Source organism: Myxocyprinus asiaticus, chromosome 15 (assembly GCF_019703515.2).
Source record: "Myxocyprinus asiaticus isolate MX2 ecotype Aquarium Trade chromosome 15, UBuf_Myxa_2, whole genome shotgun sequence".
Taxonomy (NCBI): Eukaryota; Metazoa; Chordata; class Actinopteri; order Cypriniformes; family Catostomidae; genus Myxocyprinus; species Myxocyprinus asiaticus.
The window spans coordinates 8,902,027-8,919,209 of record NC_059358.1 but is presented as its reverse complement, the minus strand read 5'-3'; the positions used below and the strand labels follow the sequence as shown (position 1 = coordinate 8,919,209).

The 17,183-nt window shown below is 40.3% G+C and overlaps 1 protein-coding gene across 2 annotated transcripts; it reads right to left on the bottom strand.

Annotated features, from left to right (window-relative positions):
• Positions 1-1,167: 1,167 nt before the first annotated feature.
• LOC127453462 (ankyrin repeat domain-containing protein 34A-like) lies at positions 1,168-15,984 on the bottom strand. Of its 2 annotated transcripts, none has more exons than XM_051719827.1 (2): positions 15,878-15,984; positions 1,168-5,098 (listed from the first exon to the last, which is right to left on the bottom strand). In XM_051719827.1, the coding sequence occupies exon 2, from the start codon at positions 4,998-5,000 to the stop codon at positions 3,429-3,431; it is 1,572 nt and encodes a 523-aa protein (XP_051575787.1). In that variant the 5' UTR covers positions 5,001-5,098; positions 15,878-15,984; the 3' UTR covers positions 1,168-3,428. The 2 variants fall into 2 exon arrangements, with proteins under 2 accessions (XP_051575787.1, XP_051575788.1); XM_051719828.1 differs by lacking the exon at positions 15,878-15,984 and adding an exon at positions 13,910-14,051.
• Between the last annotated feature and the right edge of the window lie 1,199 nt (positions 15,985-17,183).

The following is a 17,183-nucleotide window of genomic DNA, read 5'->3' as shown; positions in this document are numbered from 1 at the left end:
TCATTTGTTTTGAACTTTACATCATCTACAAAATGCCGAATTATCTGACGTTCATGACAAACCAAATGATGTGAATTTTGGTACTGTCAATATACTTTCATGTGTTCACAAGTAGTTCTTGGCATTTGCAAATATTGCACTCCATAGGAACAGTTGCTAATGTGGTATGTAGATATTAATATCTATAATTTGTACATCCTAATTTATTCTATAAAGCTTTCATTTCCATAACATTGTATAAAACATATTTGAAAACACAACAATAGTCAAAAATAATGATTTGTACCAGATTTAGAGTGAAAAAAGGAGATACATTTTGATCAGTTTTTTCACCCACACCTATTATATCGCTTCTGAAGATATGGATTTAAACACTGGTGTGATATGGATTACTTCTATGTTTCCTTTATGTGGTTTTTGGAGCTACAAAGGTCTGATCACCATTCACTTGCATTGTGTGGACCAGCTGAGATATTCTTCTAAAAATCTTTGTTTGTGTTCTGCTGAAGAAAGAAAGTCATACACATCTGTGATGGCATGAGGGTGAGTAAATGATGAGAGAATTTTCATTTTTGGGTGAAGTATCCCTTTAAGTGATTAAAGACGTTTTTAAAATTTCGTAGTTTGTGTGCTTATCCTGGATGTTTCAACCGAGTGGAGAACGTGAGATTACATTGGTATCATGGCAACGCGAATACGTCACACAAGAGACCGCTTGGACTCCACCCTCTTGTGAACCTTACCCTCACATTGGAATATAGTTAAAAAGTGTTTAAATATTGATCTTTTTTTGCACCAAAAGTGATCGTATCACTTCAGAAGACATTAATTTAACCGCTGGAGTCGTATCTATGACGTTTATGCTGACTGTCTGTGATTTTTGGAGCTTCAAAAGAGAAATCTCCATTCACTTACATTTTAAGGACCTACTGAGCTGAGATAATTTTCTTTTTCTTTTTCTTTTTTTTTCAAATGTGTTCTGGTGAAAAAAGAACATCATACACACCTGGGATACCATGAGGGTGAGTAAATAATGAGAGAATTTTCATTTTTGAGTGAAATATCCTTTTAAAGCACCCATATCTCTTCAGAATGAGATGAAAGCTCATGAAGAGAATATTACTCTCATGCTATTCATCACAGATATACCAACACAAAGTGCACTTTTAAAACTTTAATACTTTTTAAAATTATTTGGCTTACTACATTTGACCTGTGTATCACACTAAACATACAAAATAACGAGAAATAGTTAATCCATAATTCATTATATGATGCATTGATATTATAACTGTAACGCTTCAGTTTGAATTGCGTACAGTACCTAAAATATCCATTACACTATTAACATTTTTTCAGGTATACCTGAACACAATTTCAACTCAATTTAAATGGATTTGTACAGCAGGTCAGGTGAACTTAGATATAAATATTTTAGATACTTAATTGCAAACATATTAAGAAACAAATCAAACTCCAATGACTAATTTTTCTCACTGTATGTTAAATGAAGAGAGGAAAATCACTAAAACCAATGAATCCACAGCAAACGTGTCCAATTCCTGTAATTGCAGGACAACAAAGTCCCGAGATAATCAGAAATAATGTCCTCCTTACAAAGATCTGGTCATCAGGCTGTCAGTTAAACTGGAGAACGTTGGTTTATCATAATCGTTTTGACAGGTGATTTCAGGAAGATTGCTCTAGTCAGTGAGCTCCTTATGCTCAGTTCTGTTCAAACTTTATCTCCTACAAACATCCTAGAACACAAAAGCTATCGTCAAAGTGAAATTGCACCACCAGCAATTTGGCATGAAACATTAAAATTCATTGAAATAAAAATTAAAAAACAACAAGAATAAACCCCTAAAAAAAAATATTCCTCTTTTTGTGCTCATGATTCAAGTACACAAAGTACAATTTACATCAATTGTAAAACATCTCATAGCAGAAGCACTAAATCCACTCACATCATAAACTTGAGTTGAACTATGTGTTTGACATGGGCACATTGTGCACTGCAGCTCTCAAGGGAAATTCATTTTCATGTATTTTGTGCAGACATTCAGAGTGTAAACAGAGCTCCCAGCTCATCTAAACTATTTACCGCAGCATGTTCCACAGATATGTGTCAGAGTGATTGTTCACATTCACAATAACTATGAAATCAGTGCTGTGGCAGCACATAATATTGCACGTTCAAATGCTTGAGACACAATTGTTCTCTGTACAGTATGTACACAATATCTGTGCTTTGTGTCCCCAGAGGGAGTGTGCATTATGTGAGGGGTTTCTCTCTCCTCTCCCTTTACATGGTTCAGGGCGGATCAGCATGGGTTTTGGATGGGTTTCAAAGAGCGTCTTTTTGATTTTGAGTTTCAGGAATTGCACTTTGCTTGTTTTGTTTTAAGAGTTTAAGAAAGATAGGCACCCATCCAAAAGCCCTGAAACATGAAGTACATTTAACAATTTAAAAATTTTGTTTTGTAGTAACAGTTAAGTTGTTTTTTTTTGTTTTGTTTTTTTTAATGATGTGATCAAATCAGATAATTCCTGTAAAACATTCCTCATACTTATCTAGTTTAAACTAGTTTAATCTAGTTTCTGCACTTTCATTGTGCAATTAAATGTTCATCAAAAACTTCATTTCTTACAGGAATATGCAGCAGTCAGCCATCTCCGATAGTCTCTAGGGCACATCCCATGGAAAAATCAGGAAGCTTGCCATTGACAAAATAGAAGCAATGACCAAAATTCAGAAACTTTGTACAAAACAAAGTCAAAAAAAGAAAAAAATATAAAATTTAAAATTCTATAACACTATTAAGTAGATTTTACATTTTAATTTTAGAATTCAATTGTAACATCAAGTTTTAATCTACTTTAATCGATAACTAACTTCAGTTATTTTCGTCTAGTGTTATGCCTGAAGAAATAAACCTTTGAGTTTTGAACTACACATGATTACATTAATGGAAAACTAGAGGCATTAACTTCCCAATTATTCCACAGAATATTACATCACAGACCCACAACAGTAAAAAAAGCTGAATGCTCTAACAGTGCTAATACACAGAGAAACCTGTAGAAAACGGAATCTGTGAGGTCTCGTCTGAGAATTGCAGCAGATTCAAACATCAACATCATTAGATTCCACTGACACAAATGGGTCCATCTCATCTTTACGCCTTCTGAATTTGTATGGACAAGGAGTAATTCAAATAATATCAGAATGGTCTGCATCAAAAAAGTGACCAATTTTCTTCCATGATCTGAATTTGGAAATTATTCCAATTCCAAAATGCATATTTTTGATGTATGCAGTATGTTCTGAAGGAGCCAAATCGAACCAGAGCAGGTGTGTCTCAAAGAAGATGGAGATGGAACGGCCTCATGGCCAGCACTAACTCTCTTCTTTTCTCTTTCTCTCAGTCTCCATTTATCTCCATCACCTTTTCTGTTAGGATTTCCCGGAAAGTCGAAAGCTGCTTCATCTGCTCCATCTGCATCGAGTGTCTCCTCATCAGTTTCTTCTTCATTTTGAAATCTGGCCCACGTTTTGGGGATGAAGGGGCGACTGGCAGTAGGATCTTGCTCCCAGAGTGAACGGGAGAAGTGGGTTTTCCATTGGCCCGTATATCAGGAATGGGTCGCTGGGGGTTGACGTTGAGAGGAGGGAGGAACCCAGGTCGTGTGTGGGAGATGTGATCCAGGAGTAGAGTGCCTGATCCTCGCCGTTCCAACAGCCCTGGGGGACGCCTCCGCATTGTGATGGGAGACACAGAGTTGGGAATGCTCTCCAGAGATTCCCGGGAAGAGCTAGTGAGCAGGGACAGAGGAGAGGCATTGTACTTGCGCCGCTCCACAGAGACGCGTCCTGAATCTGGAGATCCAGGGATGGAGCCAGGGCATAGGTGGGTTTCTGACTCATAGTGTTCCATGCGGGTGAGTTTGGGATGTGGCAGTGCACGAATGCAGGCCAGTGCCTGTGCTGCATTCTCTTGGGTCTCAGGGGCTGTGTTTCTACGATACAGCGACTGGTGCTGATGGACTTTATCTGCCCAAGATGGGCCACACAGTGCTGCACAGTCCTCAGAACAGGACCGGTCCATCAGCTTTGGAGAGGATGGGTCATGGGTTTCTATACTGTGCCTTCGGGACAGAAGCGGTCTGCCTGGACCTGAGACTGACAGCCCATTCATCTCAGAGACCAACTTATCCTCCTCTGCTAAATCCCCCTCCATCCGCTCTGCTCTTTCAGCAAGTACAGAGGGAGCAACCAGACCCCAGGGCTCAGAGTTAAGTCTTTTTAAAAGTTTGCGGGGTGGCGGTCTCCTCTCACCCTGTGGTCTGCTGGAGGGTAGTGGGAGTGCTGAACTCACAGCGAAGCTGAAAATAGTCTCCTCCTCACCAGGAGCTGAGCCAGAGGTATGGATCTCCACTTCGGATGGAGACATGCAAACAGGTGATATTTTGTCCACCACACCCGGAGATGGTGGGGAGTTCAGATATTGTTTGGTCTTTTTAGTGCCAGAAGGAGAAGTGTCAGTGGTTATAATGATCACCTCTTTGCCTTTAGCTTTGCACGCATCCAGCAAGACCCGGAGGGTGTCTCTGTCGCCCCTATTGATGGCGTGTACGAGTGCAGAGGCCCCGCCGTAGTCTTTCAAACTGGGATCAGCTCCGTTTTCCAACAGAAGTGCCACCACCTCTTTACCTGCCTGTTCTGCACACGCATGCATCAAGGCGGTACGACCCGATTTGTCAGGGATGTTTGGGTCTGCCCCTTTTTCCAGAAGGTACCGCACCATTCTCTGCCGGGTCTGCGAATCGTCATATCCTGCCAGACAGGCTGCAATAATAGGCGTCTCCCCTCTCTTGTTCCCTTCATTGATATAGGCTCCACCCTCCAGAAGAAGGCGTGCAAGGCGTAGTTTGCCCTGGAACACTGCCTTTAGAAGGGCATTGCCCTCCGTGTGCAAGGCCCCTCCATCACCCATTGTGTCTCACTCTCCTCCTCTAGATTCCCAGAATCTCCACCCCTCTCCTCCTCCAGCCTCAGCACAGTCGGGACATCCCAGCTCAGATTCTGGTCAACCTGGAACAAAAACGAACAAAAGACACAAAGCATGTTTACAAAAGTCATTACATTAAGTGCATTACGATTCATAGGGTACCTATATATCTATGACACATCCAAGTTTAATCATTTAAAAGACAGAATTAGTCCTATATATTTAAAGGGATAGTTCCCTTAAAAAATGGAAATGTTAGCATTAGTCACCATTCACTATCAATGCATCTTATTTGTGAAAAAGTGAATGGTGACCGAGGCTAACATTCTACCTAATCTCATCTTTTATATTTAACAGGAGAAAGAAAGTCATACCAGTTTGGAACAACATAAGGGTGAGTAAATGATGAGAGAATTTAAATTTTTGGCTTAACTATGCCTTAAATATGCTTCATAATTGTAACCCCTAAGTTTATTAATAAATAACTGTTGCTGTTTAATATAAAACTAGTTTGGTTAATTTATAAAATTTATAGTTGAGGGCATAAGTTTGCATCCCCCCATTTGTCTCATAAGCTTACATACCCCTTGCAGAATTTAAGAGATGAAAGATCATATTTTTTATTTATTACTGCCCTTCAGAACTACATAACAGATATGAACATATATTCCACAAGACAATATAATAAAAATGTACACAAATCATCCTGTTCAAATGTGTGCATCCCTTTGGTTCTTAAAATAGTGTGTTGTCTTCTTGAGCATCGATACATTTTTGCACCATTTATAATAGTTGGAATTTGAAAGCTGGATTTCAACATCATATAGCCACTGTTGGGAAGAAGTCAAATGTGCAGGAGGTGCTGGGAAATCAAAGAATGTGTAGTACCTGGACAATTAAAAAAAAAAAAAAAAAATGTATTCCCTTTTCTCCCAATTTGGAATGCCCAATTCCCACTACTTATTAGATCCTTGTGGTGGCTCAGTTACTCACCTCAATCTGGGTTGCGGAGGACAAGTCTCAGTTGCCTCCGCTTCTGAGACCAACAATCCGCGCATATTATCACATGGCTTGTTGTGCATGACACCGTGGAGACTCCGCATGTGGAGGCTCATGCTACTCTCCGCGATCCACGCACAACTTACCACGCGCTCCATTGAGAGCGAGAACCACTAATTGCTACCACGTGGAGGTTACCCCATGTGACTCTACCCTCCCTAGCAACCGGGCCAATTTGGTTGCTTAGGAGACCTGGCTGGAGTCACTCAGCACACCCTGGATTCGAACTCACGACTCCAGGGGTGGTAGTCAGCGTGGACAATTTTTCTTAAGAACAGCGGGCAGCTTCACTGCTCAGAAGAAAGCAGAAACTCATGCACCACTATCACAAAACTGATCAACTGATCACTGATCATCGAGGAAGCAACACACCATTTTAAGAATCAAGGGAATGTAAACTTTTGAACAGTTTAATTTGTGTAAATTCAGTTATTATCTTGACTTGTGGAATATACATACATATATGACAAATACTGGAGCTTATTCAGGGCAGTACTAAAAAACAAAATGCAATTTATAAGATCCCTGTTAATTTATGATGAACATCTTGCAGATTTTTAAGCAGGATGTAGACTTGGTATGCACTGAACTGTATGTGTCTTACTTACTAAGAGGTTAGGACTATGCTTTGTTTGACAGACATATTGTTCCATGGCCAACAAAGATGTTTATTCAGGAACACATCCTACCTAGCAAAACTATAGACACCAATTTGACACACAGACTTATCGAATAAAATCACACAAAGCTAAGGCTCAAAAGCACATAATTCACACTGGTAAGGGCTGTCTATTTGCTCTATTGTGTTCTGAACACTGTGTTCAGCCATTACGTGCAGCCCTGCACTCTTTAATAGTCTCTTTTCTATTTTCTCTGTAATAAAGGCAGGAGAGGAGATTATAATGACAGTCCAGTAAAGAAAAGAAAATTGAATTCCTGAGTAGCCCAAAGAGCATCAAGACCATTGACAAGCTTAGCCAGCTCTGCACATGTACAAATGTAATTATAATATGCATTTATTTTCTAACACACACAAATACCACAGATGTACCCAAACCAAAATTATGTTCTGCATGTTGTAATATTTTCTTCAAAGTGTTTGTCATTTGCTATCTGTACTAATTGCAATGCGAGGCAAATTCAAGGGGTAAATTAAAATTCACTCAAAAAGGAAAATTCTGTTAACATTTATTTAGGGTGAACCATCCCTTTAAACATATTTACAACATTTAACTTATTTTACTGAGCTGAGTAAATAACGGTGTAGGCCAGGGTTAGTGTGAAAGATTATTATAATTACCAGACCAATAAAACCCCCAAAACTCCAAATCTAAAATACCCCATGCTTGGGGCACACATACACAGTGACCCTCAATCAGAAATCTTCCAATTGTCCAATGATTGAGCTAGACCAAACGTGCACAGCAGATCATTACAATAACTATCCTGATAAGACAATTAGAAAGCAACAGGGGGTGGGGCAGGAGGGCATGCAGTCCAGTAACAGCGTTATTAACATGCCGCAGCCCTCGGAGTCAGCTCAAATTTATTTGAAATTCAATGAGCTCAAAGTCACAGAGCATATTGATATAGGCACTATGAGGAAGGAGCCCCACCTCTTTTTTAGACAGAAACTAATCAATGAGCTACACAAACAAGGGAGGAGAGGTGAATGAAATAGATTTGACTATAGGTTGGCTGTAGATCTTGTATTGTCAGTGAGTTGTCAGGGTGTTGTAGCTCTTGAAGTTAGTGACGTTAAATGACTGGTCTGGGTACAGCGGTGGAAAGGAGAAACATACAAGATAAATTTGAGGTGTTCTACAGAGTCTCAGGATGTTTATTTTGGTATATTTCACACCTGTAGTGCATAAATTTATCATCCACAGTGAAAATGTGCTTATTCCTCTAAAATCTGATCTGACTGTGTCAAAACAGAAACGAGACACTCAGTCTAACTCTTCTGTACACGTCATTTGATTGGTCTTCTCCATACTTCTCTGCAGAAAGACCCTGGGCTTTGGTGATATGGAGTAGAGATATGAAAGCCTTGGCATCATTGAGAGTGTGTGTGTGCTGTGCAGAATTAACCTCCCTCCAGCATCACACGATACACCCACACACCCCGAGATGCTCCTCCTGCCTCCCTTCTTAAGGAATTCTCTGTGAAATCAGAGCCAGCTCAGCCCAGGAAGGCAAGAGGAGAGCCATTTTTGCATACTGATTATAGGATGTGGTGAGGAAAGTATAATCTCAAAAATCCATCTTTAAGTGTCTACAGCATTTGAGAGGGTGAGGTTAATCTCCTGTCTCACACACAGGCAGCATGGATGACTCATCTCCATGATAGACTCACTGGAGAAATGTGCCACAAAGACTTAGGACAGGCATCGTCTCTCTGGAGATCAGCCTACCCGAAACCCAGGTGTGCATGCTGACCTGATCTATGCATTACTGTCAGCCTGTTTACATGCTCTAGTGAGGAGAGTATCAAGGACATAATAAAGCGCAGTAATCCATAAAGCTGAAGTGTGCAATTTTTTTTATGTTAAAGCATACTTTTATCTATCCCAGCTTAATATAAGAGATAACTATAAGTAGCCATGTGTAAGTTGATTTCCCCCAAAACTGCCTCTGTGCTATTATCAAAATATTGCTCTGCTTCTTTGAGCAACCCGAACAACCTAACATAGCAACATTGGCTCAATCAATTACTAGGTCTCCATCCAACTATTATAATAAAAATTTTAAATCTGCACTTAAGAAAACCTGAATGGAAACACATGATATGCACAAACTCTCAAAATTCTCTTAAAAGTTTATGCATAAGTTACCTTAGGTGCATTAAGGTAATGGAAACGGTTTGTATCGTTTGGCAATACCCTTGAAAAGGATAACAATGCTATGAGGAAATTGAGGGAGGAGAGCATAGTTTGTGATGTTTGATGCTTTAGGGCCCTGACTTGGGCAAGCATTTGATTGTGCAATACCCTTGACAAGAGTAACCAAAGCTTATGATGTATATGAGCCCTGAATTGGGTGAACATGGTTGTGCAATACCCTTGAAAGTGTGACCAATATTTATGACACATGAAATGGAGGGGGGCATTGGTTGTGCAAAACCCTTGAAAAGAGTAACCAATGCTGTACTTAAGCCCTGAATTGGGTGAGTATTTGATCGTACAATACCCTTGAAAAGGATAACCAAAGCTTATTACACATGAAGGGAAGGGGGGCATTGGTTGTGCAATACCCTTGAAAAGAGTAACCAATGATGTATATAAGCCCTGAATTGGGTGAGTATTTGATTGTACAATACCCCTGAAATGGATAACCAAAGCTTATTAAACATGAAGGGAAGGGGAGCACTGGTTGTGCAATACCCTTGAAAAGAGTAACCAATGATGTATATAAGCCCTGAATTGGGTGAGCATTTGATCATGCAATATCCTTGAAAAGGACAACCAAAACTTGTGACACATGAAGGGAAGGGAGGCATTGGTTGTGCAATACCCCTGAAAAGAGTAACCAATGCTTGCAGTGCTTTGAGCCCTGATTGGCGAGCTTTTGGTCATGCAATATTCTTGAAAAGAATAACCAAACCTTCAAACATATTTAGGTGAAAAGGGGCATTGTTGTGAAATACACTTGAAAAGGATAACAATGCTTAGGGAAATATGAGGGAGGGGAGCATTGTTGTGCAATACCCTTGAAAAGAATAACAATGCTTGGAGGAGTATGAGGAAGGGGTTGTATTGTGATTCTACCACCACCAGAGTAGAAAGAAAATGGTACCTTTGATGCAATGCTTAATATGAACCGAGCTTGTTGATTGAATGCAGTATTTTTTTATGATTCCTCAAAAAGCCATAAAATGCCATGAGAAAAACTGCTTCTAAAAGAATGTCATCGAATTTAGAAAAACAACCTGCTCCCAAAGTGGAAATAAAGAGGTGTAGAATTTATCGGGAATGGTAGGGGAAATTTTTCTGATACCTCTTAGAATTAGCCGGATGGATGGAAAGAAGAAAAGACTGGGGAATTTGGGTGAATGACATTTAGTGGGAAACTGAATGCCTGCCACCATTTTATTAATGGATGAAGGTTTCAATAATCGGATGTTAAAACAGAAAGCAATGAAAGCACAGACAGTTGACACTAACACTGGGAATAACGGGGTCTTGTGAGAGTTGCAAAATGAAGAAAATTGAGACCAAGCAGAATCGTAAACTTTGAGTGTAGAGGGGGCAACACCATGCCTTATCAAATCTTTAGCAGAATCTAGCAGGAGCAAAAGGGTTTAAACATACAGTGTGGAGCTGTGAGTGGCACAGGAAAAGAGGAGCAGAGAATCGGAGCAGGTGCATACGGACAGAAGCTTAAAATATTGGAAGCATTCAGATAAGACTGCCGACAGAGAGCCAGACAGTGAATACATTTTTCCACATGATGCCGAAATGGGCCAGTCAGCGGGGTGAGTGGATACAAGTTTTGGAAGATGTTTGCTTTGGTGAGCCGCTATGCCCAGCCTTGTATTGGGTTAAAGTACGTGAAGCAAAAGATGTGATGTTTGAAGTCGAAGCTCTGATAAAGCCCGTAAAACCTGCAACACGACGCATGGTCCATGACATGTAAAGATTCAGTCGACTGAATATTCAGTATCTGCTTTGCAAGAAATGCTAATCCAGCACGGTTTATCAAGAGTGAACAAATCTTACTTACCTGCTGCTAAATGTAAGCTGCCCTGAACGCAAATATATTAACAGTGAAAGAAACGGAGAGCAAAATGCATTGTAACTTCAAAAATAAATAAATAATGCGTTTTGGCAAACATAGTTGTGGAACCAGGAAGAGTCTATGTCTTACCAGCAGATATGGAAAATGAACTGTAGCGGAATTTAAATAATGAGCTTTTGAAATTATGAACACTGTGAAAAAAATAAAAAAATAAAAAATAAAATAAATAATCCAGCACAGGTTTATCCAATAAGTAAACAAAAACTTACCTGCTGCTAAATGTAACTGCCCCAACCACAAGCATATTCAAAGTGAATGGAGCAAAGACTGATATGCAATGATACTTGAAATAAAATGTAATGTAGTTAGGCTAACATAGTTGTTAAACTCGTAATAAGCTTTGAAATTTGGAACACTGATAAAGCCCCAATGCTTAGAAAGTCCCCACTGATTGAAACATGGTCTGAACAGTGATAAGAGAATAAATTATTTACAGAGAGCTATATAATACAAATGTATGCACTGTAATGATGCCTAAATGAGTAATAAATCATAAACATGACTGTGGAATAGGAATCACAACCCTGTTTCACTTGATCATATAAGGCAGAAAAATGCATTGTGCTGGTAATGAAATGAGCTGTTGAAAAACAGAAATGTAACGATCGGAGCCTGCCGCTAGGTGTAAGAGGCGTGCAACAACAAGTGGTGCCTCCTTATTTGGAGAACGCGGAAGCAGACATATGAAGTAAGAAACGCTTCGTGATTTAAGTGCGATAGGAGCAACCAACAAAACAATGCATCATCTTACCTGAATGGAGTAATAGTCCCCGTACGATATGTACTTGTGCAACATAACATGCATGAATAATAGACCTTGATTCACTAATAGGGGTTCATTCAGTCATGCAACATGGTGACTGAATCATGCATTGTGAACCTTAACTGAGTTATCCGCCATGGCATGGTCGTCACGCTGTGAAACGCGTGATCGCCAACCATAAACTTTGAGAGCCGAATGCTCCATAGAAATGAAATATTGCTGCTTGAATGTGATATTGATGCAGATGAGGGTTGTGATGACCAGACAACATTGGCAGCAGAAAGCCTAAGACCCTTAAACCATCCTCTAAATGCAAAATTATGAATATGGTAAAGATTCATGTGATGGCTCGACTGAGGGAGGTCTCCTGCATGACTGAGATTTAGATGAAGATCCGGATTTGCTGATTGTTTACGCCCGATTGGTTTGATGAAAGTTGAAATGGAGCGGTGGCATCGTCGGGGAGGGAAGATATGTGATAACACAATCTATCTAGTGGTGGTGGCGTAGTGGGCTAAAGCACATAACTGGTCATCAGAAGGTTGCTGGTTCAATCCCCACAGCCTTCACCATTGTGTCCTTGAGCAAGGCACTTAACTCCAGGGGGACTGTCCCTGTAATAAGTGCACTGTAAGTCGCTTTGGATAAAAGCGTCTGCCAAATGCATAAATGTAAATGTAAATCTATTATTATTCCAAGAGGGCCACGATCTCACTGAGACTCCGGAATTGCAGACACGCGCTGCAGCGAGGTGCTGCTGATCCTGGATATAAGGTAAGGAGCAGTAATTAAATCCATATTGGCCCATCAGGAAGCGAAGCTGACTCGACGTTGGACATAGTAAATTGTAGAAAGAATTGACACCTGAAGGCAGCAGAGTGGTTGGCTTTTGGCAGGCCATTAAAGCAAGAGGTGAACAGTGATTGGTTAAAGGAAATTATGAATGAACCGATGACGTGTACCACGCGAGTCTCCCTGACAGAACTACTGCTTACGCTTCCATTTCTTCAAACATAGACCTCGACATTCGGAAGTGGCCTAAATAACCCACAGCTGGTCATTAAAGTTGGTCCTCACAATCCACCAGAACAGTTTTGAACATGGGCGCTCACAGGTATTTGGAGGCTGGCGGCGTATGGGGATAGCAGCCATTTCAGCCATCGTTATATAAATATATTACACTCATTCTGCAGTGTCACCTGTTAGCATTTAAAACAAAAAATTATAATTGCTCCAATATCACAAATCGAATTCTGCCCAAAGCAAAGAGGTCATTCAGATGTTCCGGATTCCTTCAAAATAGTAGTGGATGGAAACGTACAATGATTCGCATTTTCTGTAATCATATTTTTTAGGAATGTGCTTTAAAATGTTGAAACATTTGAATAGAAACCCATAATGGCATGACTTTGAGGTCTGTTTAGCTCAAACAATGGAAGATAGAAGAGTGCTCGAGAAACTTGTTTGAAAATAATTATTATTTTCACAATTCACAATTTGGTGATGCAGAAAAAACAGATCAGATTTAATCACTCTGTCCTCTGTGATGCAATTCTTCACTTATTTACTAAACTCCAAAACAGATGTTACAGTATGTCACTTAGGAAGTAATATGGATGCTGTTCTTACGTTTTGCACTCTTTTTTATTGATGAAGGCAGATTAAATCGCCTTCGTGTGTAGACAAACAGCTTGTCATCATTTCTCTCACCATCACTCACTGTTCTCTTTGCTTTTCACAGCTTTTCTTGTGGAAGTGCATGCGTGTACGAGTGTGTGTGTGTGTGTGTGTGTGTGTGTGTGTGTGTGTGTGTGTGTGTGTGTGTGTGTGTGTGTGTGTGTACACACTGATAAGGTGAGTGGAGAGCTGTTTGACATTAATAATACCAAAATAAACTTGCCAATTTTGCATCATGTCGAGGAACACTTGCTGAGGGTGTGTGTGTTTGTACTGCCCTGAGGGAGGGAGACGACACACTGAGCTGTCTTGTAGGGACAAATCATATCTAATTCTCTCTGCTCTCCAGACAGATGATGGAAATGAATATCTGTCTTCATTCTCATGCCTCTGAGAACCCCCATCGCTTGACTTTCTCTTTTATGTAACAGCAGTGTGCGACTCAAGCCTGCATTGGAGGTTTTGTGAGGGGGGCCTGTGACCAAAAGAGGCTGTGCAGTCAGACATTAGTGCCCCCCACCCTTCCCAAGAGCTCTGTGGTGCCTTTAAGCCACTGCTTGCCTCATTAGATCACACAGATCTAGGTAGGTGCACTCACTTTTACAGCAGCTGGGAGAACAGCATCTATCAGCAGTGCTCTGATGACCCTGTGACCCAGTCACATCAGAACCGCTGAAGCAATTCATCGCTCATATTGGCAGCTTCAAAGAGAACCACCTTGCAGAGGGGCAATGAGATTATCTCCTTCATACTAAATTTCCTAAGCGTTCCTGACATGTCCTCTGAACTGCATTTATTGCTCTTTGTGTTTCTTGTTTACTGTTTACGGTGGCATGTTTATGGTCAGTTGTCATTGTACATGATGTGCTGAGGTTCCAATGGAGTACAGTTTGTGTTTCTCCTACACTTGGTCAGTAATGAGATGAATGACAACAAAACCACTTGACTCAACTAGATTGAGTGTTCAGGGATTTAGAGAGACGAGAATGAATTCTCTTCCAATTCAAGAGCAGTCTGTGCGTCTCCTTGCACATGACTGCACACAACTGCATACCAGTGCATTCTCTGGTCTCAAACTACAGACTTCAGAAATACAAACAGCACAAACAGGATGTTTCATGTGATTGAGAAATCTAGCAAAAAAGGGGGAATGCCTTACATAATTATTGAAGTACAAAAATGTTTAAAGAAGAATTTTACCACCCTACCATGGTACTTAAATAGACTTTAGTTTATACAATGGAACTTAACGATACCATGTTCATGTATTTATGATGGAACTCCAAAGACACCATGTTAACTTGTCAATATGGTATCAACCTACGTATTGTACTGTACTTCGACATACGATGACAAATTATTAGATTAGATGTCTTCTGATTTGACCAAGTATGACATTATTAATCTGCTTGTGAAAAAATTATTCAGTTTCAGCGCTGATTTAATTAGATTAATTAATAGTAAGTGGTCGTTCAGACCGAACGCGTTCTTGCGCTGAAAAAGCTAGACGCAGCGCAACAAATAAAAAAGACGCATTTATAAAAGTTTAAACTTGACACACCGTCTAAAAACGTGAACGATCAAAAAGCGCATGTTTACATAGAAAAACAAGTGAAAAACATCGCAGACGGACACAAAAACACGTTCGATGTGAACGGCCCCTACCTGCTAAATTTGGTCGAAAAAGATGCTGTGTCGCTGTCCGCGGTTCTGATCTCACTTCACTTGTAAAACGGAACTTAAAAGCAAACCAGCCAAATGCATAATTTGTCCTGTGATTTAGAGCGGATTTAAACGCTGCATGCACATATCTCGAGCTCCACGACTATTTTTAGTCTCGGAGCATCAAATTTGTTGTGTATTCACGTCAGCTCTCTGACTGACGCAAAGCTTCTGTGTCCACAAATGAACTTCCCAATACCACACACACTTCAAACATCTGTTAGAGCAGTTTTAAGTGCACCAAATGCCACATGAAATGATTATAATGTACGTTTTTGTAACGTGAAATGAGAGAACGGATATTGTCCTTCTGTTCTCCTTTCAGCAGCAACTAAATCTTCAGTGATCATCTTTTCCGTTTAGAAAAATCTAAATGAAATACCACCGGACAATATTCCGAAGAATCCGAATTGCGGTGCATGGAATGCGGTGCTGTTCACACCGCAATGATTATGAAGCGAACACCTGCAGCCCCATGAACATCATTCCTCCGCTAAAACATCTGCTTCAATCCACAAATTCACACCTAAAATGAGCAGCTCCTTCAAGACTTGGTGAAACCACAATATCAAACGACTCGCCGAAAATTGCTCTATAAAAATGAGGTTAAATGTCAATTATAAAAAGAGAAAATTAAGATATCGTTGAAAAATATATGCAGCCTACTTCTGCTTCTCATTCTGAGCACTGATGAGCAGCTGAGGACGTTAATAGCCACTATCTTTTTATAGCTTGAGTTATAATAATTATAGTAATTAATGTGTTTAATTAATTAACTTAAATAGAAATGTGGCCCAAAGCTGAAGAGAAACACTTGCAGAAGAGTATCCCAAGATAATCTCACCGTATATCTGCTGTCTTCACTCCATCAGAGCGGGTGATTTTCGCCCGAGAATCCAGCTGCTGTCTGCCGATCCCCGTGTCTTAAATCCCCCACAGCATCTCTCCTCCTGCTACCGAGAGTTTGGGAGACTCTGCGTGGGCGTGGAGTGGGCAGTGAGCTGATGCGAGTCTCCCACGATCACATACAGACTCACTGAGGTCCAGCTTTACTGAACAAACCACTGACTGTCTACTCACATGCTCATGATCATCTCTGCTTTCCACTAGGGGAGAACTTTTGTTATTTTAATTGAATTATTTCTTTATTTCTGTAAAAAAAAAAAAAAAAAAAAAAATACCAACACCCCAGCTACTGTATCATGATGGTGTGCTGTATTTCCCAGGTTTAAGAAACAGAAGATATAGATTCGATGCAGGGCATCAAAACATATATACAATATATACACACAGCTCTGGAAAAAATTAAGAGACCACTGCAAAATTAGCAGTTTCTCTGGATTTACTATTTATATGTTTTAACTTAGGAAGAGTTCAGAAATCAATATTTGGTGTAATAACCCTGATTTTCAGTCACAGCTTTCATGCGTCTTGGCATGCTCTCTTCAAGTCTTTCACATTGCTGTTGGGTGACTTTATGCCACTCCTGGTGCAAAAATTCAAGCAGCTCAGCTTTGTTTGATTCATGCATCCTTCACAAAAACGAATCTGCCCGATTCCAGCCTTACTGAAGCACACCCAGATCATCACCGATCCTCCACCTGGTTGTCTAATGGTTAGACGGAGACTTGGAGAGGCCTACAAGCCACACTGTCTCGCATCCACTGTGAAATATGGTGGAGGATCGGTGATGAAGAATCGGACAGATTCATCTTTGTGAAGGATGCATGAATCAAGCCACGTATAAGGTTATCCTGGAAGAAAACTTGCTTCCTTCTGCTCTGACAATGTTCCCCAACTCTGAAGATTGTTTTTTTCAGCAGGACAATGCTCCATGCCACACAGCCAGGTCAATCAAGTTGTGGATGGAGGAACACCGGATCAAGACCCTGTCATGGCCAGCCCAATCTCCAGACCTGAACCCCATTGAAAACCTCTGGAATGTGATCAAGAGGAAGATGGATGCCCACAAGCCATCAAACAAAGTCGAGCTGCTTGAATTTTTGCACCAGGAGTGACATAAAGTCACCCAACAGCAATGTGAAAGACTGTAAAGAGCATGCCAAGACGCATGAAAGCTGTGATTGAAAATCAGGGTTATTCCACCAAATACTGATTTCTGAACTCTTAAATATATATTATATTATTGA